At 44.2% G+C, this 22,199-nt stretch overlaps 1 protein-coding gene across 4 annotated transcripts in view; it reads left to right on the plus strand.

Annotated features, from left to right (window-relative positions):
* CCDC120 (coiled-coil domain containing 120) overlaps positions 1-17,950 on the plus strand; it is an 84,309-nt gene extending 66,359 nt beyond the window's left edge. For 3 of the 4 annotated variants that reach the window (XM_060763129.2, XM_067464205.1, XM_067464204.1), the window contains 8 exons: positions 383-516; positions 1,956-2,069; positions 3,926-4,148; positions 8,048-8,104; positions 9,822-10,065; positions 11,557-11,661; positions 15,427-16,137; positions 16,575-17,950. In XM_060763129.2, coding sequence (XP_060619112.2) covers positions 383-516; positions 1,956-2,069; positions 3,926-4,148; positions 8,048-8,104; positions 9,822-10,065; positions 11,557-11,661; positions 15,427-16,137; positions 16,575-16,665 — 1,679 coding nt within the window. In that variant the 3' untranslated portion in view covers positions 16,666-17,950. The remainder of the gene's footprint in view (positions 1-382; positions 517-1,955; positions 2,070-3,925; positions 4,149-8,047; positions 8,105-9,821; positions 10,066-11,556; positions 11,662-15,426; positions 16,138-16,574) is intronic. The other variant, XM_067464206.1, reaches the window with a different exon arrangement.
* Positions 17,951-22,199: the final 4,249 nt, after the last annotated feature.

The following is a 22,199-nucleotide window of genomic DNA, read 5'->3' on the forward strand; positions in this document are numbered from 1 at the left end:
CGACAGGGAGCTCTGGCGTGGGCTGGTCCATGAGGTCACGAAGAGTCGGAGACGACTGAACGAATGAACAACAACAGAATAATAGCAAACATTTGCAAGATTTTTGTCATTTTCCGTTATGCTTGCACAACACACCTACACATTGCAGTCGAAACAGTTTGTTGTGACACACAGCAAAAGTCAAAATGACAGATGTGGAGGGACAGCTGTATTTTTCTTCTCACTTGACTAGCATTTTCCATTCTTCTCATACCTCTCTGTTCGGTATTTATTTACTATATTTGTATACTGCTTTTCTCAGCCCTTGGGTAAAAGGAATACTTTTTCTCGGGAATCCCCTGATTGGTCATCTTCTGCTCTGCTTTCTTGTCTCCCCCCACAGAGGCCTTACAGCGAGATTTCTGCCCCCGAATTCGGCTAGAGCGGGTGCAAGAACTCCTGGAGAAGCAGCGGGCCCTTCAGCAGGTGCTCAGCCTTCGTCTGAAGGAGTTGCGCCGGGTTTGCCTCCAGGAAGCTGTGAGTAATCGTTGGAAAAGGAGGCTAGAAGGAGCTGGGTGAGACCAGAACAGCAACTGGGGTGGGCCCATGGAGTAGAGCTACTGCTACTTTATCTCTGCGTAAGCCAGGGAGATGGGAAGTGTGGTTCCTCTGATGCTACAGCTCCCATCAGCTCTTTCAAGCACTGCCACTTCCCAAGAGATGTTGGAATAATAGTTCAACACTAAGATCATCAGAATGAATGAGCCCTGGTGGTGCAATGGGTTAAACCCTTGTGCCCGCAGGTTTGCTGACCAAAAGGTCGGCGGTTTGAATCTGGTGAGCGGGGTGAGTTCCCATCTGTCAGCACCAGCTTCCCATGTGGGAACATGAGAAAAGCCTCCCACAGGATGATAAAATATCTGGGCATTGCCTGGGCAACGTCCTTGCAGACGGCCAATTCCCTCACACCAGAAGCGACTTGCAGTTTCTCAAGTCGCTCCTGATATGACCAAAAAAACAACAACATATCACCTGAATTTTTAGATCCTCCTTGGAGATGTGGTGAGAGGTTTCAGTAGTACTTCAACAGCCATTAATATATAACCAATTAATTACCTTGATCTCTACAGTACACATTTCAAACTTCTCCCTCTTCTCATTCTACTCTCATGCATTCTATGATGATGAAGAAAGAATTGCAGACACACACACAAAACATCAGAATAAACATAGGTACTCAGGAACTGTCAATTGTAAGAGTAACACTTGCACCAGCAGTTACAATGAGATCAGCAGAGTATGATTCTTTAAAACAAAAACTAAATTTTCATGAATACAACAAAGGAATTGAAAAAGAAAAAAATATATAGAAATAAGCCCCATACCATCTCCGCCCCCAAATCCTTCCATCTTAATCAAACAGACAAACTCTCTTCTCCTCATTCTAGTCCAGTATTCAGTCATGACTAAACTGTGGATTTTTGGCATTCTGTTATGAACCAAGTAATCCTGCCATTTGAAATCTATCCACAGTACAAACCAAACTTTAAAACCTGATCAGCTTTAAGATCCCTTCTACACTGCCATATAATCCAGATTATCAAAGCAGATAGCCAACATTATCTGCTTTGAATTGGATTATATGAGTCTACACTGCCATATAATTGAGTTCAAAACATCTAATCTGGATTTTATATGGCAGTGGAGAAGAGGCTGATGAAATTCAGGTGATGAAATTCAGCTTTTCTCTTTGCTTCTGACTCTTCAATTGCTTCCGACTCTTCGTGACCTCATGGACCAGCCCATGCCAGAGCTCCCTGTTGGCCGTCACCACCTCCAGCTTTTCTCTAAGTGTATAAATTAATTTTGAGCATAGATGGTATAAACTCCACCCTCCCCGTTTCTTTTTGCTGCATATTACTCTGGGCTCTTCTCTTTGACCACACTGAAGAACTGCTCTTTTTTTTCTTTGCCAGGAACTGACGGGAAAGTTGCCTCCGGAGTATCCACTAGAACCAGGTGAAAGGCTCCAGCCTGTGCGGAGGAGGCCAGGGCTTGCCTACCGGGTCCCCAATGTCCTGAAGAATGAAGTGAGTTGCAGGCTGTCTGGGTGGCATAGGAGGGTGGCATTCCAGAACCCACTGCTCATTTCCGCTTTTGGACTGTCTGTGTGCTACTAGACCTGCTCTAAATATCAAATTTATGATACTATATCTCCGTGTGCGAGAATCATATCTATCTATCTATCTATATCTATGGCTGGATGGTTCCTTGTCAGGAGGCCTTTGATTACGTTTTCTTGCCCTGGTGAAGGGAGTTGGACTGAATGGCCTTTAGTATTTTCTATTGCTCTTGGGGGTTCTGTGTGGGAAGTTTGCCCCAATTCTGTCGTTGGTGGGGTTCAGAAGGCTCTTTGATTGTTAGGTGATTGTTAGGTGAACTATAAATCCCAGTAACTACAACTCCCAAATGTCAGGGTCTATTTCCCCCAAACTCCACCTGATTTCACATTTGGGCATATGGAGTATTTGTGCCAAGTTTGGTCCAGATCCATCATTGTTTGAGTCCACAGTGCTCTCTGGATGTAGGTGAACTACAACTCCCAAACTCAAGGTCAATGTCCATCAAACCCTTCTAGTGTTTTCTGTTGGTCATGGGAGTCCTGTATGCCAAGATTGGTTCAATTCCATCATTGGTGGAGTTCAGAATGCTCTTTGATTGTAGGTGAACTATAAATCCCAGCAACTACAACTCTCAAATGACAAAATCATAATTTATTTATATAGATTTACAGTATTTATATTCCGCCTTCCTCACCCCGAAGGGGACTCAGGATGGATCATAGAACATACATATTTGGAAAATATTCAGTGCCGTTTTATGCACAAACAAAACAGAAAATTATACATAGATAGAGGTGTATATATGTTGGCTTTTCCCATCTTCGGCATCTCGGTTCTTGCCATGGGGGTGTTCTGTCGCTCCATCTCCCTGCTGAAGAACTTTCCTCCTTTGATCGAACTGCCTTATGGGTGCCTCAGAATATCTCCCCACTTTTTATAAGTGGTAATTATTTATCTACTCACATTTCCTTTCGAACCGCTAAGTAGGTGGAAGCTTGGCTAAAGGCCAGGAGCTTACCCTGACCCGGGCTTTGAACTGGCAGCCTTTTGACTGACAGGATTTACTGCAGCTGGTGGTTTAACCTGCTGTGCTAAGCCTGGCCCTCAAACAAATGAAAATTTTTATTTCTCATATTAGGAGTGAATCCAATATTTTCCTATATAAAATAAAGTTTCGCGGCTGTATCCAACATTTTCTTGTATTTTCTCTTTATTTCCAAGTGTGCTACATTATACAAAGAAACTCAGGCAATAGGAGCAGTTAAAAGAAAGAACTTAGTGTGCTCACAATGCTTCATAAAAATCAGAGATAGAGCTAGGGTTCCCCTGGAAAAAGGGTCTTCTGAAGGGTTCCATAACCTAAAAGGTTTGAGAGTCGCTGCTCTTAAATGTCAGGAAAGACCACCTTTCTCTTGCCAGTATTAAAGTAAAATTCAGGAGATGATCCTGTTGGCTATTCAGGGGCGGCTCAACCCATTACGCAAAATAAGCATTTGCAGTATAGTTGATTTTGCCCAGGGGCGCTCTTGAGGCGGTCTTGGGGGAAACTAGACCTTGACATATGCGAGTTGTAGTTACTGGGATGTATAGTTCACCTACAATCAAAGAGCATTCTGAACTCCACCAATGATGGAATTGAACCAAATATGGCACACACAACTCCCACGACGAACAGAAAATATATATCAGTGATTGGTTGGGGGGGGGGGGGGCAAAATACTGTTTGTTTATCGTTGAAAATTACCTAGGGCCGCCTCTGTGGCTATTGTATATGGAGTGAGAAAGGGTCATGATCCTAAGGCATCCCTTCTCCTGTCCTCTAGGAAGCACCTTCGCTGGAGGAGCTGACTCGAGAGCTGGCTCTGCAGCAACAAGTGGCTGAAGCCGCCCGACGCCTCGCTGTTGCCCCTGAGTTAACAGCCGACCAGCGTCGCCGCCGGAGGCAGGTCCAGGCCGATGCTGCCCAGCGCCTTCGGGAGATCGAGGCTCAGGTGGCAGAGTGCCGGATGCGGCTAGGCAAAGGGCCGCTTCAGAGGATCAGCCACGGTGAGTTGGGGGGGGGGGGGGGGCAGACCTCCTTTTAATTTTTCCCTTCCTCCTTGATTTATCTTCTGAGTTGTTTTCAACAACCCCACTCCCTTTTTCTCCAAACACCAATTTGCTCCTTGCACTCTTTCCCTATTTTTTTGGATGTTTCATGCATGATACTAGAAAGCTTGTTAGCCCCAGAGATGAAATACGGCAAATGGAAGGTCATCCCTTGAAGAACTTTAGGAAGAGTGGGATCCCTTTGCCATCCAATAAAGATGCTCCCTTGATTTATTTATTTAAAACTTTTATATCCCGGTCTTTTCACCTCCGTAGAGGGACTCAGACTGGCTTACAGCAAGGATTCAATGCTACTAATACAAGTTAAAACATCATACAACAATACAAGATTAAAATACATATAGATAAAATACATATATACCAAATTGCCAAGGTAGAATCATGTTCAACTCCGCATATGTGGTCACTCACTTTGGCCTGTAATCAGTCTCAGCCATTATTCTGGGAATACTTCGTTCTGTAACCAGGATTTCGCTAGCCTCCTGAAGGACAAGAGGGAGGGGGCAGATCTAATCTCACTCGGGAGAGGGTTCCATAGCTATGGGGCCACCACAGAGAAGGCCCTGTCTCTCGTTCCCACCAAACAAGCTTGAGAAGGTGGTGGGACCGAGAGCAGGGCCTCTCCGGAAGATCTTAATGTCCTTGATAGTTCATAGGGGAGAATACATTTGGACAGGTAAACTGGACCGGAACCATATTGGGATTTATAGGTTAAAACCAGTACTTTAAATTGTGCTCGGAAGCTAATTGGCAGCCAGTGGAGCTGGTGCAGCAAGGGAGTTGTGCCCTCCCTGTACCCAGCTCCTGTCAGTAGCCTGGCTGCCGAGCGCTAAACTAAATGCAGCTTCCGGGCAATCTTCAGGGGCAACCCCACATAGAGAGCGTTGCCGTAATCTATACGGGATGTAACCAGAGTGCGGACCACTGTGGCCAAGTCAGACTTCCCAAGGTGGAGCAGAGGGCACTACCTTTCAGGGAGGAGGCTGCATCAGAGAATAGGGAGGCCCTGTGATCCTAAAGTATACCAGTGACAAGGTGTTAACATTGATGATTGCTGTGAATCTTTTCCTTCTGTCGGAACTGTAAAGCTTGGAGCGTTTACTCAGTCCCTGTTGCACCTCAGAATAGATTCACCTTGCTGAAATCACCAGAACTGCACACAGACCGAAGTCTTTGTAGTTTATTAAAAAATAAAAGATAAAAAGTTTAAAAAGCAAGTAATGTTTCAAAGATAAATAAAACATAGCACTATAAAGCAGGATTCCAAGTGGCACCAACAAAACAAAGTCCCATGAAAATATGACAAAATCCCAAGACCATGGACACAGGAAAACGAGCACAAGCTGCTTGGTTGAGCAAGAAGTTGCTCTGACAAAGGTTTGTTTTCAAACGCACTGTTTAATACCCTTTGCAATACATGAAAGCATTTCTTTGGGCTCTGGCCTCCTTCTTGTTGGCTATTTTCACACTCCTTCGAACTCTGAATTCCAAACTGTCAGCCCGATCTAAGATTCCTGTTTCATAAAGGTCAGGCTGCTTGTTGGTGTCAGCCTGGTTGCCTTTCTGCCTACTATCAGGCTGAGAACTGTCCTCCTTTTCTGAGTCAATTTGCACCTGACTAGTTTCAGTATCAAAAACATCATTCCCTGCTGTGGGAAACTGAATTTGCACACCCTGTTCCTCATTGTCTACAACAGGAACATTTTGAACCTGATTGTGAACCTGAATCCCATCATCCTCGTCAGAGTCACTCTGAGACCCCATCTGAGTCACAACACTATCAGTCTGTGTCTGTGGTTCCAGCTGAGTCACAACAGTCCCAACCGATACTGCAGTTCCTGGAATCGCCCACGCAAAATGAACCAAATTGGGCGAGTGGGCTTATTGACAAAATACCCTCTTTATAGGCCTTATAGGTAATAATCAGCACTTTGTATTTAGCTTGGAAGCAGGCTGGCAGCCAGTGGAGCTACCGCAACATGGAAGGTGGTTCTTTCTCTGTACAGAGCCTAGCAACCTGGCTGCCAATCTCTGAACTAATTGTAGCTTCTGAACTATCTTCAAAGGCAACCCCACATAGAGAGCATTGCAGTAGTCCAAGCAGGATGTGACTAAGGCTGTGATGGTCCCCTATGAACCATCAAGGTTGTTAAGATCTTCTGGAGGGGCCCTGCTCTCGGTCCCACCATCTTCGCAATCGCGTCTGGTGGGGACGAGGGACAGGGCCTTCTTGGTGGTGGCCCCTCGGCTCTGGAACTCTCTCCCATTGGAGATTAGAACTGCCCCTTCCCTCCTGACCTTTATAAAGTTGGTGAAAACCTGGCTTTGGAATCTGGCATTTGATGAGTGAGGCAATGGCTTTTGACCACATGGACGGATGGGGATGAATAGAGATTTTTATGCTAACGACTGTACTTTATATAATTATATGATAGTACTTTAATGTGTTTATATTAGTGTATTATTGATGTGGTGTTCTTAAATCATTGTGTATGAACCCCTTGTTGTAAACCGGCCTGAGTCCCTCGTTGGGAGGTGAGAAGACCGGTATATAAAAGTTCTAAATAAATAAATAAGGCATAGACTACTATGACCAAGTCTGGCGTCTCAAGGTACCTTGACACGCAGAGTAACTTATTAGCAGCAGTGTGACCCAGCACCAGTAGCCCAAAGTGATAAAAAGAACGAAAACACACAGAACAATGTTATCCCTTCCACAGGAGGCTTTTCTTTATAGCAAAATAATTTACAAGAACTAGGTTTCCATAACACAAATAAACACATATGTAGTAGCTTTACACATGCAGCAGCCTTCACATTGGAGCTTTCTGACACGAGGCTTCTCTCTCACAGAGGTTTACCATACACTCCTCAGGATGACAATAGATTTGGCTCACTGACTTTCTGACACGAAGGCTTCTCTCCCACAGAGGTTTACCTTACACTCCTCAGGATGACAATAGCTTTGGCTCACTGACTTTCTGACACAAAGGCTTCTCTCCCACAGAGGTTTACCTTACACTCCTCAGGATGACAATAGCTTTGGCTCACTGACTTTCTGATACGAAGGCTTCTCTTACACAGAGGTTTACCTTACACTCCTCAGGATGACAATAGCTTTGGCTCACTGACTTTCTGACACGAAGGCTTCTCTCCCACAGAGGTTTACCTTACACTCCTCAGGATGACAATAGCTTTGGCTCACTGGCTTTCTGACACGAAGGCTTCTCTCTCACAGAGGTTTACCTTACACTCCTCAGGATGACAATAGCTTTGGCTCACTGACTTTCTGACACGAAGGCTTCTCTCCCACAGAGGTTTACCTTACACTCCTCAGGATGACAATAGCTTTGGCTCACTGACTTTCTGACACGAAGGCTTCTCTCCCACAGAGGTTTACCTTACACTCCTCAGGATGACAATAGCTTTGGCTCATTGACTTTCTGATACGAAGGCTTCTCTTACACAGAGGTTTACCTTACACTCCTCAGGATGACAATAGCTTTGGCCCACTGACTCTTAACAGGCTTTGGCCTACTAACTCTTTCAGTGTTTGACTCACACTTTTGTAATCAAAAATACCCAGTTAATATTTAATATTTCTGACAAACCACACTCTACTGACTGGGGAATTGAAGCCTGTTTTGGATATAATAGTGTTGAATAGCAACTTTTCAAGTCTCTGGGAGCTAACAGTCATTTGCTCAAAACAAAACACTGCGTAGATGGCACAATACCCTACCCCCTTTCCTTTTGGTGCATTATGTAGCTACTCCTCCCATCCTGGCTTCTTATCCATCCCCCTTTTATCCATTGTTTCTCTGTCCCCAAAATAGAAGAGGCTTTTCATTCCGAGAGCAGCTCCCTCTCAGAATCGGCCAGCCATGAAAACGGTAAGTCTGTTCTACACAGTCCCTGGATCTCCTACCTAGATCAAGGAGGGGAAAATGGTGGTGATGGATATAAACTGAGTGCTGTTTTTGTGTGCTTTGATGTCATGTTATTTATTATTATTATTATTATTATTATTATTATTATTTTCAATATATTATGACCCTAAGATGAGTCTATCATATTTTTTCTGGGCAAGATTTATTCAGAGGGGTTGTGTTTTTACCTTCTTTTGAGTTTGAGAGACTTGCACAAAGTCATGAGGTAGGTTTCTATGTCTGAGCAAGTATTCGTACCCTAATAGAACACCCAAACAACTGCATCTAAAGATTTACATGGCAACAGGCTTAATGTCAAATCAGAGGCTGAAGTCTAAAATTACCTGGAAATTGTTAGCCCTAGTTGATGTAGAATCATAGAGTTGGATGAGACCTCTTGGGCCATCCAGTTTTCGAACGGATCGGTTGGCAGAAACTGGGGCTGACAGCGGAAGCTCACGCCACTCCCTGAATTCGAACCTGCGACCTTTCAGTCAACAAGCTCAGCAAGCTCAGTGGTTTAACCCACTGCGCCTCACTAAACTACCAACCCCAAAATTCTGCAGAAGGCAGCAATCGGATTTAAAGTGGAAGAAAAAGGAGTTTGGAGAGATCGACAGGAAGTAAAGGGAAAAGGAGTTTGGAGAGAGATTGATTGTAAACAAGTGGAAAAAGGAGTTTGGAAGGATTGATAGGAAGAAAAGGAATTTGGAGAGATATGGATAGGAAGAAAAGAGGAAAGGGATTATGAGAGTCGATAGGAAGAACAAGGAAAGTGAGGTGGAGAGATACAGACATGCTTTGGCTCAGCACTAAGATTACATGGCAGGGACGGAGAGAAGAGGCCCGTTTCTAAGTATGAGTTGTTTATAAATCAGATGTTCATAACTCAGGGACTGCCTGTATACTGTACATATAATTTAGGAACAATTTATTTAAATTATGATTTATTATTATTTATATATTTTATGTATTTACAGTATTTGTATACCGCTTTTCTCACCCCGAGGGGGACTCAAAGCGGGTTTACATGTAAGTAATGGCAAAATACAAACAATTACAGTTATACAGTACAATTAGACATAAATCAAGTTAAAAACAAGTACATCCACAAGCAATAAAACAATAATTAAAACAATAAAACAGTCTCATCCGTCGAATCGCCGTTCCAGTCATTGTCTTTCCGAAATGCTGCATACATTTGCTTCTACTCCCCGAAGGCTTGGTCCCAAAACTATGATTTTTTTTCTCTAAAAACCAAGAGAGAGGGAGCAGATTTTAACTCATTTGGGAGTGTGTTCCATAGGCGGGGGGGCTACAGCCGAGAAGACCCTGTCTCTCGTCCCCGCCAGACGCATCTGTGCTGTTGACGGGAGCGAGAGCAGGGCCTCCCCGGATGATCTTAGATCATGAGGTGGGACGTAGGGGTAGGGACGTAGGTGGGATGTAAATTATGTGTTTAATGCAGAGCTGGGGAAAGTGTGGCTCTCCAGAAGGTTCAACTGTAGTTATTGACACCAGTTTAAATCAGCTAGGGTTGATGGGAATTGAATTTCAGTAACGTCTGAAAGATCACACATTTCATACCCACGATCTCAAGGGAAGGAATGAGTCTCAAGGTTTCAAGAGCATGGGGCTACCCATTTTTATTCTGTCTTTTTTTTTTTTTTTGCCGAGGTAGGGGTTTGTGGATGCTTCTATCCTGTCCATTGTGCTCTGTCCTCAGATGACCCCCACAGCTTCCATTCTGCGAAAGTCTCCAATCACCAGGGGCCTTTCCCTGATCGCCCTTCACCCCCCAAGGCCCGAGATCACCTCCGCGCCATCTCCAGCAGCCCCGACCGGCGACCGGGATGGCGGCTTTTTCAGCCAGATCTATACAGCGAGGCTAAAGACCGTCGGAACTCGGTTGCCAGCCCGACAAGGTGAGCAGAGAGAGGTTGGGCTGGAGGTGACAGGTGGGGAGAGAGCCCAAAGGACCTTGCCTTTTGGGATTGTCTCGTTCTGGTTGGTAGTGAACATTTTATTTGTCGTGTCAGAGTAACCAGTCCATTATATTACATTTCTAACAGAACAAATCAAACAAACAGACAAATACAAAACTTGTGAGTTTGGTAGTTGGTTAACTGTCCTTTGACCAGTATCTGGCCACTTGGAGTACTTCTGGTGTTGCTGCAAGAAGGTCCTCCATTGTGCAAGTGGCAGGGCTCAGGGTGCATTGCAGCAGGTGGTCTCCACACTTGCATGTCGAGGATTCCACTTTGTGGCCCCATTTCTCAAGGTTGGCTCTGCATCTCGTGGTGCCAGAGCGCAGTCTGTTCAGTGCCTTCCAAGTTGCCCAGTCTTCTGTGTGCCTAGGAGGGAGTCTCTCATTTGGTATCAGCCATTGGTTGAGGTGCTGGGTTTGAGCCTGCCACTTTTGGACTCTCGCTTGCTGAGGTGTTCCAGCGAGTGTCTCTGTAGATCTTAGAAAACTATTTCTAGATTTAAGTCGTTGACGTGCTGGCTGATACCCAAACAGGGGATGAGCTGGAGATGTCTCTGCCTTGATCCTTTCACTATTGCCTGCTACTTCCCGGCGGATGTCAGGTGGTGCAATACCGGCTAAGCAGTGTAATTTCTCCAGTGGTGTAGGGCGCAGACACCCCGTGATAATGCAGCATGTTTCATTCAGAGCCACATCCACTGTTTTAGTGTGGTGAGATGTGTTCCACACTGCACATGCATACTCAGCAGCAGAGTAGTACAGCGCAAGGGCAGATGTCTTCACTGTATCTGGTTGTGATCCCCAGGTTGTGCCAGTCAGCTTTCGTATGATATTGTTTCTGGCACCCAGTGAACATAGCAAGGGAGTTAATATTTGACATCTTAAACCTATTAAAGGTATAGGCCTTTTTTACAACTCATGCAGCAAAATGCCTTGCTTATGCTCAAACATATGCATAAAAAACTTTGAGAAAGGTAGTGGATTAGATAAGAACAACCTACCTCAGAAATTACCTTTTGTCTATTAAACTCTTTTTCATTTTTCTTTTAAACTGAAAGCATTGTACCGGAAGAAATTTTACTGTTTTTGAGGCCAGAAGCATGGACTATTATTTAACCAAGAAGTAAATTCTTCTTTACTTCCTGGTTTATCAAAGACCTCTCTGTGCCTGAAAACAGCTGAGGCACAGAGGGCTGATCTCTTCAGTATTTCGTACAGATATAGGCGATATTTGTAACATGTGCAACTCAGTTCTTGCGGCTCATGTTGTCTTGAAAGAGTCCCATAGGGTTCATGGAACTTCCTACCAAGTAACATGTTGTGTTTATGCATACTCATATGCACACATGAAGAAGAGTTCTTCGCTGATACAAATCTGGAACTGCTTTCCGCATTTTTGTTTTGAAATACGTTATTGCCTGTTTTGCAGCCCAAGCCGTACCCTTCCACGGAGCGTGTCCAGCTTTGAGGGCCGGAGCGTTCCAGCCACCCCTGTGCTCGCAAGAAACGCTTGCAGTGGAAGCCACCAGTTCAGGTAGGACCACACTCTGGAGTATACTGTGCTAGGATAAGTAGTGGTTTTCCAGTCACACAACAGGTGTGATATCGGATTGGTGGCAGAGTGGGAGTCTATTATTCTTGTACCTGGATCTTGCTGAGGGATGGGACAAGCGTGGGACATGTTTGTGAAATATGTGAGGAAGAAGCATTTGTTCACATTTAATAATAATAATAATAATAATAATAATAATAATAATAATCTTTATTTATACTCCACCACCATTTCCCCAAAGGGGACTCGGAGCGGCTTACATGGGGCCAAGCCCAAATGACAATTACAATAAAGAAAAACCAAAAACACAAACCGATAATGCGAACATAAAACATATGAATACATAACAATATAAAAGATAAAAAAATAAAAAATAAAAACAAATTAAAAATACATTTACAGAAACAAAAGGTGGCTGTATGAACTATCGTAGAAATATCTGTATTAGTGTTAATGCCTTTATCAGTTTAATACTTTTATTTAGTCCAAAATATATTTACCAATGAGGAATAGCAATGGCTTCTTTTTATTGAACTACGTCTCTGTACAGGCAGTCCTCAAGTTACAGACAAGATAAATTCTGTAGGTTTGTACTTAAGTTGAATTTGTATGTATGTATCTGGAGTTGAAGTTAGAAATGTACTTGTTATGACTTCCATACACATTCAACTGGAGAACAAACCTACAGAACCTTCTTCGTAACTTGGACACTGCCTGTATAGGCCTGGAGCTACACTTAAAAATGTACCTATTCTGACTTATGTACATACATATATATAGAGATAGAGAGACTTACATACATCTATATATAAATAAAAATCTAATGTTCGTTTGTGGGATTAACATAACTCAAAAACCACTGGGTGAATTAATCCCAAATTTGGACACAAGACACCTATCAGGCCAACGAGTGACCATCACTCATAAAAACACTGAAAATCACAGTGGAAGAGACTTAAAAAGCCAAAAAATATAAAATACATTACAACACATGCACAAAACCACATATATACACATATACATACACACAAAACACATATACACAGACTGGGCGTGGCAGGGGACATCTAGTGTGTGTGTGTGTGTGTGTGTGTGTGTATATATATATATATACACATACATACACAGCAAGGCGTGGCAGGGGACATCTAGTATGTATGTGTGTGTATATATATATAGAGAGAGAGAGCGAGAGAGAGAGAGAGCGAGCATACGCACACATAGGAGAGGGTTAACACTCATGTGACATTTTTTTGCTGTCTGACCCTGTTTAGAAGATTTTCCCTCATTTTTTATCCCTCTGAGAATTGGGTTTTGAAAAAAATTGGCCTGTTGTTGAAACAAGGATTTACGATAAAGCTTCAGTGGAGATACCTTTTTCCCATGATAACTCTTCCAAGGTCAGATTTCTCTCACTTCCTGTTGCCTCACCCCCGTTCTTGGAGTGCCCAGTGGTGCAGTGGGTTAAACCCTTGTGTCGACAGGACTGCTGACTGAAAGGTCAGCGGTTCAAATCTGGGGAGTGGGGTAAGCTCCCATCTGTCAGCTCCAGCTTCCCATGTGGAAACATGAGAGAAGTCTCCCACAGGATGGTAAAACATCCGGGCGTCCTCTGGACAACATCCTTGCAGACAGCCAATTCTCTCACATCAGAAGTGACTTGCAGTTCTTCAAGTTGCTCCTGACATACACAAAAAAACCCCTGTTCTTAACTATGAGTCCTATGTAAGTCAGAAGTTTCTGTACCTTTTTGAATGAAACAGGCCTCTTGGTCAGTCTGAAAGAAAGAAATGATTCTAAAACATGTGCTGGTCAGTGACCGTAATAAAGTTTTGTATTGTATTGTATTCTAAAACCATCTTCCTTTTCTCTCCTATTTTCCATTCTCCATCATCTTGTGCTCTTAATATGCTTATTCTCAAGACGATCAAGATGGTGGATTTTAATGTTGAGATAAATAATTTTAATGTTTATGTATGTGTATAATATTGAATGTTTGCCGTTTCTACTTTGTAGTCCCTTTCGGGGTGAGAAGGGTGGAATATAATTTTTTCAAATAAATAAGAAATAAATAATAGTTCCTAACCCATTTACAGTTTTGCTTTTCATATTTTTGACTGTTAGTGATTCTGTGATATCGGAGACTTTATAAACCATAAACTTTGATAACAAATTTTGTAAAGTAGTTTCAGCCATAGGCCTTCAAGTCAATATTGTGTGGACAGGAAATCCAAAGAGACATTTGAGAGAAATAGTTGTGGCCCGGGAGAAAGTATGAGTATCCTGTAAACTGTGGGTTAAAATCCCACAATGCTTTTTCTTCCTGTGCCAGTCTGTTTTGCAAACTTCTGACAGATCAAGCAGAGTGTTTTAAATGAGCAATGTAATTCATTCTTACAACAAAAGAAAGGAGTATTTGAGTATTTTTCTGTGAACCTTTTGTCCTGGATGTGTTTCCTGACTGGAAGGAGATCTGCCTAGAGCAATGACTCTGGGATGTGTTGCTTGTGCCAGAGCAGCAAATGGTGTTCCCTATTCACCTACGTCAAGGAGTATAGGTGCCCATGGCTAACTAAATTAATTTGGGTACATGAGACAGAAAACCCCATGATAATAAATTAAAGAATGGAACAATTCCTTTCTGTTTTCACGGCACCCGTAACTTCTTTCCTGAGGCAGATGCCTCACTCTGAGTAATAACAAGGCTGGCCCTGTAGTGACTCACAAAGAGAATGAGCCACCTTCTTACAATGTGGGTAGTCCTGAATTGTTCCAGTTACAGTCTTGCATCAGAGCTACCCTTTGCCAAGGGTGGAAAAGAACAGAATTGGCCATACTGGACTCAGGATTCAGAAACTTGGAATCCAAAATAAGTATTATTTTTAAGCCTGAGAAACAAGAAAAAGGCTAGATCATTTCAGAATGTGAATGCAGATTTTCACTAGGTCAGTGTTTCTCAACCTGGGGGTCGGGACCCCTGGGGAGGGTGTCAGAGGGGTCGGCAAAAGCCACCAGAAAACACAGTATTTTCTGTTGGTCAAAGGGGTTCTGTGTGGGAAGTTTGGCCCAATTCTATAGTTGGTAGGGTTCAGAATGCTCTTTGATTGAAGGTGAACTATAAATCCCACAACTACAATTCCCAAATGTCAAGGCATGTTTTCTCCAAACTTCACCAGTGTTGACATTTGGGCATATTGAGTATCCGTGCCACGTTTGGTCCAGATCCATCATGGTTTGAGTCCACAGTTCTCTCTGGATGTAGGTGACCTAACTACCACTCCCAAACTCAAGGTCAGTGTCCACCAAACCCTTCCAGTATTCTCTGTTGGTCATGGGAATTCTGTGTGCCAAGATTGGTTCAGTTCCATCGTTGGTGGAGCTCAGAATGCTCTGTCATTGTAGATTAAGTATAAATCCCAGCAACTACAACTCCCAAATGACATATTCAATCCCCACCCCAACCCCAACAGTATTCAAATTTGGGCGTAGCAGGCATTTGTGCCAAATTTGGTCCGGCGAATGAAATACATCCTGCATATCAGATATTTACATTATGATTCATAATTAGCAACATTACAGTTATGAAGTAGCAACAAAAATAAGGGGTCACGACATTAGGAAGGTTGAGAACCACTGATTTGGATTATACCTTTCAATACATTGATTTCTTAAGGCACATACTAACACTTCTTTGCTAGCACACCGTTTTTTGAGATGGTTTTAATTCTCATTTTCTGCCTTCTGCAGGTCCGAGGTCCCTGCTCTCCATCCCCGCCAGTGGTCCGGCAGCCACGATTCCCAGCTTGGCCCCCCAAGTCGTGACACCAGCGCTGACCGAGCCTCTCTCTTCGCTGCCCGGACCCGTCGTAGCAATAGCTCAGAGGCCTTGATTGAACGGGCCCCTTCGGAGGACCCTCTGTTGCCTGCGGGGCCCCCTTTTAAAAGCGCCGAGGCCCTGGCGCCTTCCGTCTCGGGACGCAACCCTCGCCCCCCGTACAATGACCTCCTTGTGGACTACTACGTCGAGCGCAGATGCTGGGGGGCCAGCAGTGCGGGTGGCGGTGAGCATCTCTCCCGCAGGGATGGGCCTCCCCAGACAGAGTGGGAGGTCTACCCCAACAGCCCGCTCCAGCGCCGAGCCCGGCCGGCTGCCCGCACTAAATCCTGTGGCCCGCTCTTGCCCCCCCAGTCTCGAGAGGTTGGTTATGCGCCTCCGGCGTTGCCCCCTCAACGTAACTTCCACAAAGCCCTGGCTCTGGAGGGGCTCAGGGATTGGTACTTGCGTAATGCTGGCATCGGCCAGCGAGGGGCACCAGAGAGGCGGGGGGCTCCTCAGCCTGTACACCAACTGCGCAACTACTACGAGCCGTCGCCTTCCAATCCGGAGATGGGTTACTACGGCGGGCCAGGAGGGCTACCCCACTCTGTGAGCTATGCTGGGCAGCCACTCTATGGCAGGTATGGGGCACTATTCTACCCTTTGCCCCGATAACGCCATCAGCCTTTCCTCCACATCTCTATTCTGTTTCCGCCCTCTCTGCCTCTCTCTCTCATACTACATTCCCATTTTTTCCTGAAACATTCCCTTCTGATGTTCTATTTCACATTTGTTCCCTCCTTTCTCCACTCTGAAAGGGCACTGTTGCGCTGGGGAGGGGACACAATGTCATGCACTTGCCTTTGTTGACATATTCGCTTTAAGATCGAACATTGTGGACAGTGGGCTGAGAGGGGGTGGGGTGGGTTCGAGACTTCTGGGACAGGAAAGGGAGCCAGGTATCCTGGCGAGGGAGCAGTCTTGAGCTACTGCCTTTTTCCTTTCGGCTTCTTTCTCTAATTCTTTTTTCCCTTTCTTTCTTTCCCTCCTTTCCCTTGCTCTGCTCTGCCTTCTTTAGACCTTTTGGGGAGCTGCTTTACATGGATGACTCTGCTGGCCCCTACAGCTTGGACTCTACAGAGCACCCCACCCCGGGGACTTTGGTCTGACCCTCGCTTTTCCCCCAAGGGGAAATGGAGTTTTATTTCCTTTAAAAAGAAAATTTCCTCGCTGGTGCCTCTTTTTGTGTGCGTTATACACCATGTTCAGGGGGGTGGGTAGTACTCCCTGCTGGCAGGGTGTGTCTGTATGTGAATGCCTGCACAGATGTGAGGGAGAGGGAGTTTGTGGGTATCTTGTCGAATGTCACACTCGACCATACAATCGGGAGGCAGGAATGCATCCCCGGGTCTTCCTACACATATTTAATGTTTTCCCAGTTGGGATTTGTGGGACGTGTGTTGACCGTACCTAAACAAAAGGGTTTGGCTCCTGTGGATTGCGCCTTCTTGGTGACTGCTGGGGAGTGGTGCAATTTTTCTCTTTCTCTCTCACCCTGGTGCTGTGGGTTTAAGGTGTGGCAGTTTAAACCCAAGACTCTGGAATGTATCATTGGAACGATGTGCGTGTGTATGTTGTGTAATGTGAAATAGCACAGACCTGTCATCTTGCTAATAGACATCAGTCTTGTAAAAAAATAATAAACTGGGAGAGAATATATTCTACACACCTCTTGTTACCCCAACAACGAGTTTCCTCCTTAAATGTTATCGCCCCTTCCTACCACTGAAAGGAAATAAGGAAAATAAATTCTTTGGAATTATTCGGATTTTAAGGAAGTCCTTTGGCTCCATTCTGCAAGCTGTTTTTATATGCCCTGACCTTTTTTGTCTAGCGTTGGGTGCAAAGTTATTGGCTTTGATGCTTTTCCGCAGGGAACTCCCAGCTTAAGCATCTGCCCTTTTGCAATAGCTGCAGGGAATCCATGTTATTTCCAACAAGGTATCTTTCAGGCATCTTCATGCGCAGTTATGAAAAGTCCACTGGTACAAACTCCTTCTTTAGCATCCTTTCCCTCCACAATCGAGTCTTGCCTTCTCTTTTTTTGAAAGCCCAAACCCATGTCTTTCCCTTAAAAATAACAATAAAGCATTCCAAAATCTCTATAATGTTTTTTCTTCCCCTCGCGATTGCCCAGCAAGGATTAGCCTGCTTTGTTTAAATTCTGGTTCTGCAAATTGAGGAGAGAAAGATAGCCCAGACCTCTCCCCCACCTGCCCACCCGCCCGCCGTTTTCCTCTCCCCTGTGTACGTGAAGGAACAAGAACACCAGAGTCACTGTCTCGTGTGTCTTTTTAATATACATTAACCTACAGATTGTATATGGGGTCTGAATGTAAAATGGAGCACTGTGCATATGACATAAGGTTTCTATAATAAAGATTGTAAAGATGATGCTGTTGCCTGGTACCTGAGTGATGCAGTTGTTAAAGCTCTCGAGTAGGAGTGGAGAGAACTGGGTTCACTCGGAGCTTGTTGGGTGAATGTGATTTGGGGTTCGCTGTCAGGCAGAATCCAAAATCCCACCATCAGGAACCTGCTCATTTTGTTTTGTCCCAAACTGCTATACCAGGGGTCCTCAAACAGATGGCCAGGTCACAGTCCCTCAAACTGTTGGGGGGTCGGATTATAATTTGAAAAAAACATGAATTCCTATACACACTGCACATATCTTATTTGTAGTGTAAAAAAACACTTTAAAACAATACAATAATTAAAATGAAAAACAATTTTAACAAATATAAACTTACTAGCTTGGGTACCCGGCAGTTCCTCGGTTATTTGAAAAAGGCATCATTTGTTTTGGAATGTTAGGTAATATCATTTAGTTAATTAGTAACACTATTAGGAAAAAGTCTAGTTTTTTATGAATGCTCCCATTAGAAAATACATAACGATGTGGGTTAACCATAATTCCCAGAATTGTGGGTCAGTCCTCCTCAAACCAGGCCTGTATGCACAGTATGGCCATGTGGAATCCAGATCTGTCATCGGCTGGGTTCAGTGCTCTCCTGTTAAGGGTGAACTAAAACTCCCATATGCCAAGGGCAGTCACCCCTAAATCCTGCCAGTATTTACAGTTGGCCTCAATACCCCAAACCCCTACAGTTTGTTCAGTTGCTGATCAAGTCCTCTGTGTTTGTTGTGTGGAGGCAGGAGGCTGTCTGGGTTAACGGACACCTCCGCCACATATACACATAAACATTTTTCACTTTTATTATGTGTATAGATTAGTATTTCAAATGGGAAGTGTGGGCCTGCTTTTGGCTGATGAGATAGGGTTGTTGTTGTGTGCTTCCAAGTCGTTTCAGACTTAGGTTGACCCTGAGCAAGGGCTGGGTAAATGACCTTGGAGGGCCGTATCCGGCCCCCGGGCTTTCGTTTGAGGACCCCTGGTGAAATGGATGGCAATAGCTGTTAGTTTGGTGAGATATTGGTGAAAAATATTGCTAATACCTTCATTTCATGAATACTGTTCACGCACGTTGTTGTTGTTCATTCGTTCAGTTGTCTCCGACTCTTCGTGACCTCATGGACCAGCCCATGCCAGAGCTCCCTGTCGGCCGTCACCACCCCCAGCTCCTTCAAGGTCAGTCCAGTCGCTTCAAAGATGCCATCCATCCATCTTTCCCTTGGTCGGCCCCTCTTCCTTTTGCCTTCCACTTTCCCCAGCATAATTGTCTTCTCTAGGCTTTCCTGTCTCCTCATGATGTGGCCAAAGTACTTCAACTTTGTCTCCAGTATCCTTCCCTCCAATGAGCAGTCGGGCTTTATTTCCTGGAGGATGGACTGGTTGGATCTTCTTGCAGTCCAAGGCACTCTCAGAACTTTCCTCCAACACCACAGTTCAAAAGTTCACACAGATATACACCCTATTTAGCAGTGGTTGTATGTGTGAAGGTGTGCCTTCAAGTTGTTTGTTGACTTACAGGAATCCCAATGGGTTTTCGTAAGCAAGGTTTACACACAGGTGTTTTGCCAGTTCCTTCCTTTGAAATATAGCCTACTGATTCCTTGATGGTCTCCCATCTCAGTACTAACAAGGATTGACCCTTTTAACATCCAAGATCAGATGGGAATTAGTACCTTTAGTGTGGCTGGCCCTGCCATTGAACAAAATGAGGTGGATGTCCCAAGCAGAAGATATTAGGAGCTGGCAGTAGAAGGAGAGACCTGGGCAAACCATAGACATTGGACTACCCTGCCCTTCCTGAATCGAGCGTGTTGGCATCAGGATACTTAGGAGGACAAAGGTTGGGCTGCAGTCAAGTGTTGGAATTGTCAACTGTTACTGGAAGGAAATGATTGAATCATCAAGTCTCTGCTGACATGCAGAAACAACTCACTGTCGACAAACAGACATTTAAATGTACGTATATCCAAAATACTATGATGACAAGACTTTTATTTTTACAAATATGTAGAAATGTAAAAAAAAGTAGATGACATAAGTTGTATGGTATAGCTAATATTTTTTAAAGACACAGTACATGCCTTCCTTGGTCTAATTACATCCAAATGGAACTATTATTGCGAAAACTCACATAGAATGATAGAGTTGGAAGAGACCTCCTGGGCCATCCAGTCCAACCGCCTGCCAAGAAGCAGGAAAATTGCTTTCAAAGCACCCCCGACAGATGGCCATCCAGCCTCTGTTTAAAAGCCTTCAAAGAAGGACCCTCCACCACATTCCGGAGCAGAGAGTTCCACTGCTGAACAGCTCTTGCAGTCAGGAAGTCCTTCCTAATGTCCATGCTAAACAAAGTTCTAAATACAGGCCTCTTTATCAATTTTACATAGGGAATTTCAGGTGACAATCTAGGATTTCTAAAGAAGAGTAGACGAATGATGCAATGGCAAATGTGCACGGAAACATAATCGCATCTAATGCTATGAAGGGCCACAGCAGCCATATTTCAAACATCACTCTTTAAGTTATTTTGAATACAAGAACTGGCAGACATTTCCAAAAATTTAGCACCCACATCCGTGCCAAGTTTAGCTGGAGGTACGTCCCAGTAATTATGATAAATATATTTAAAATGACAGCCTCTTAAGTATTTAATGGTGCACTTGTGCCTTTAGATTGCCGCCAGAAGGGTTGGGTGTCATAGATGCACGTTCCTCTGTTGATGAATGCAACACCAGGTGGCATCCTGCCATTAAAGAAAAATACTTCATATTACGCCAAGTATAGCGATTTTCGGTCGACATCCATCTATATAACCCAGGTGTCAACCCTCAAGGTTGGCACAGTTGAGAGATACAGCGAGCAAAGTTTAGTAGACCAATTGTGCCCAGTGGCAAAGAAAGTATGTGAGAAAAAGTAAATACTTCCAAACACTGCAGTTTCCCATTATTATTATGCAATGAGAAGGCATTTTAAGAATAACAGCCATTTAAAGAGACATTGTAAGTGATAGAAAAAATGTGTTGTTGGCTTTCATGGCTGGAATCTCTTGGTTGCTGTGAATTTTCCAGGCTGTATGGCTATATTCCAGAAGCATTCTTTCCTGACGTTTCACCCACATCTATGGCAGGCAACCTCACTACCTCTGAGGATGCCTGTCATAGATGTGGGTGAAACGTAGGAGAGAATGCTTCTGGAACATGGCCATACAGCCTGGAAAACTCACAGCAACCAACAGAAAAAATGCTTTTGTGTATAAAACACTATTGACATCTTCACAGAAGTTAACGCTGTTCTATAAAAGGTCCACGGCCATGAATCACTTTGTCATCTGGTCAAGCTTGTAACAAATGGCTAGGAAGCAGCATTTTTGGTGAGCTGCAAATAAAGGGATGTTAAAAAACAAAGGTGGTACATGTTCCTTGGAAGAGAATGTGTATGGCATAAAGGCTGGCATAAAAATTGGGAGTTCTCTATCTCAACGTTCTCTTGTATGAGTTTATTAAATAGGGATGAGAGTGGTTCTCCAGATGGGCCAGGTGTCAACTCTCAAGGTTGGCACAGTTGAGAGATACAGCGAGCAACATTTAGAGATCAATTGTGCCCAGTGGCAAAGAAAGTATGTGAGAAAAAGTAAATACTTCCAAACACTGCAGTTTCCCATTATTATTATGCATTCGTGCCTCTTCAAATTCTGCAGCACTGCTGGTCACAGCTGACCTCCAGCTGGAGCGCTAAAGGGCCAGGGCTTCCCAGTTCTCAATGTCTATATCAGAGTTTATAAGGTTGGCTTTGAGCCCATCTTTAAATCTCTTTTCCTGTCCTCCAACATTCTGTTTTCCCTTCTTAAGTTCGGAGTAGAGCAACTGCTTTGGGAGACGGTGGTCGGGCATCCAGACAACATGGCCGGTCCAGTGGATGGCAGAGGATCATTGCTTCAATGCTGGTGGTCTTTGCTTCTTCCAGCACGCTGACATTTGTCCGCTTGTCTTCCCAAGAGATTTGCAGGATTTTCCGGAGGCAGCGCTGATGGAATCGTTCCAGGAGTTTCATGTGACATCTGTAGACTGTCCATGTCTCACAGGCGTATAGCAGGGTTGGGAGAACAATAGCTTTATAAACAAACACCTTGGTATCCCTACGGATGATCACTAACCTCAGGAGGAAAAGGATGTTGAGCCACCTCTGATGCAACATGAAACTGAAATGAGTGGAAATTATCTCTGAAGTCAC

Source organism: Anolis sagrei, chromosome 2 (assembly GCF_037176765.1).
Source record: "Anolis sagrei isolate rAnoSag1 chromosome 2, rAnoSag1.mat, whole genome shotgun sequence".
Taxonomy (NCBI): Eukaryota; Metazoa; Chordata; class Lepidosauria; order Squamata; family Dactyloidae; genus Anolis; species Anolis sagrei.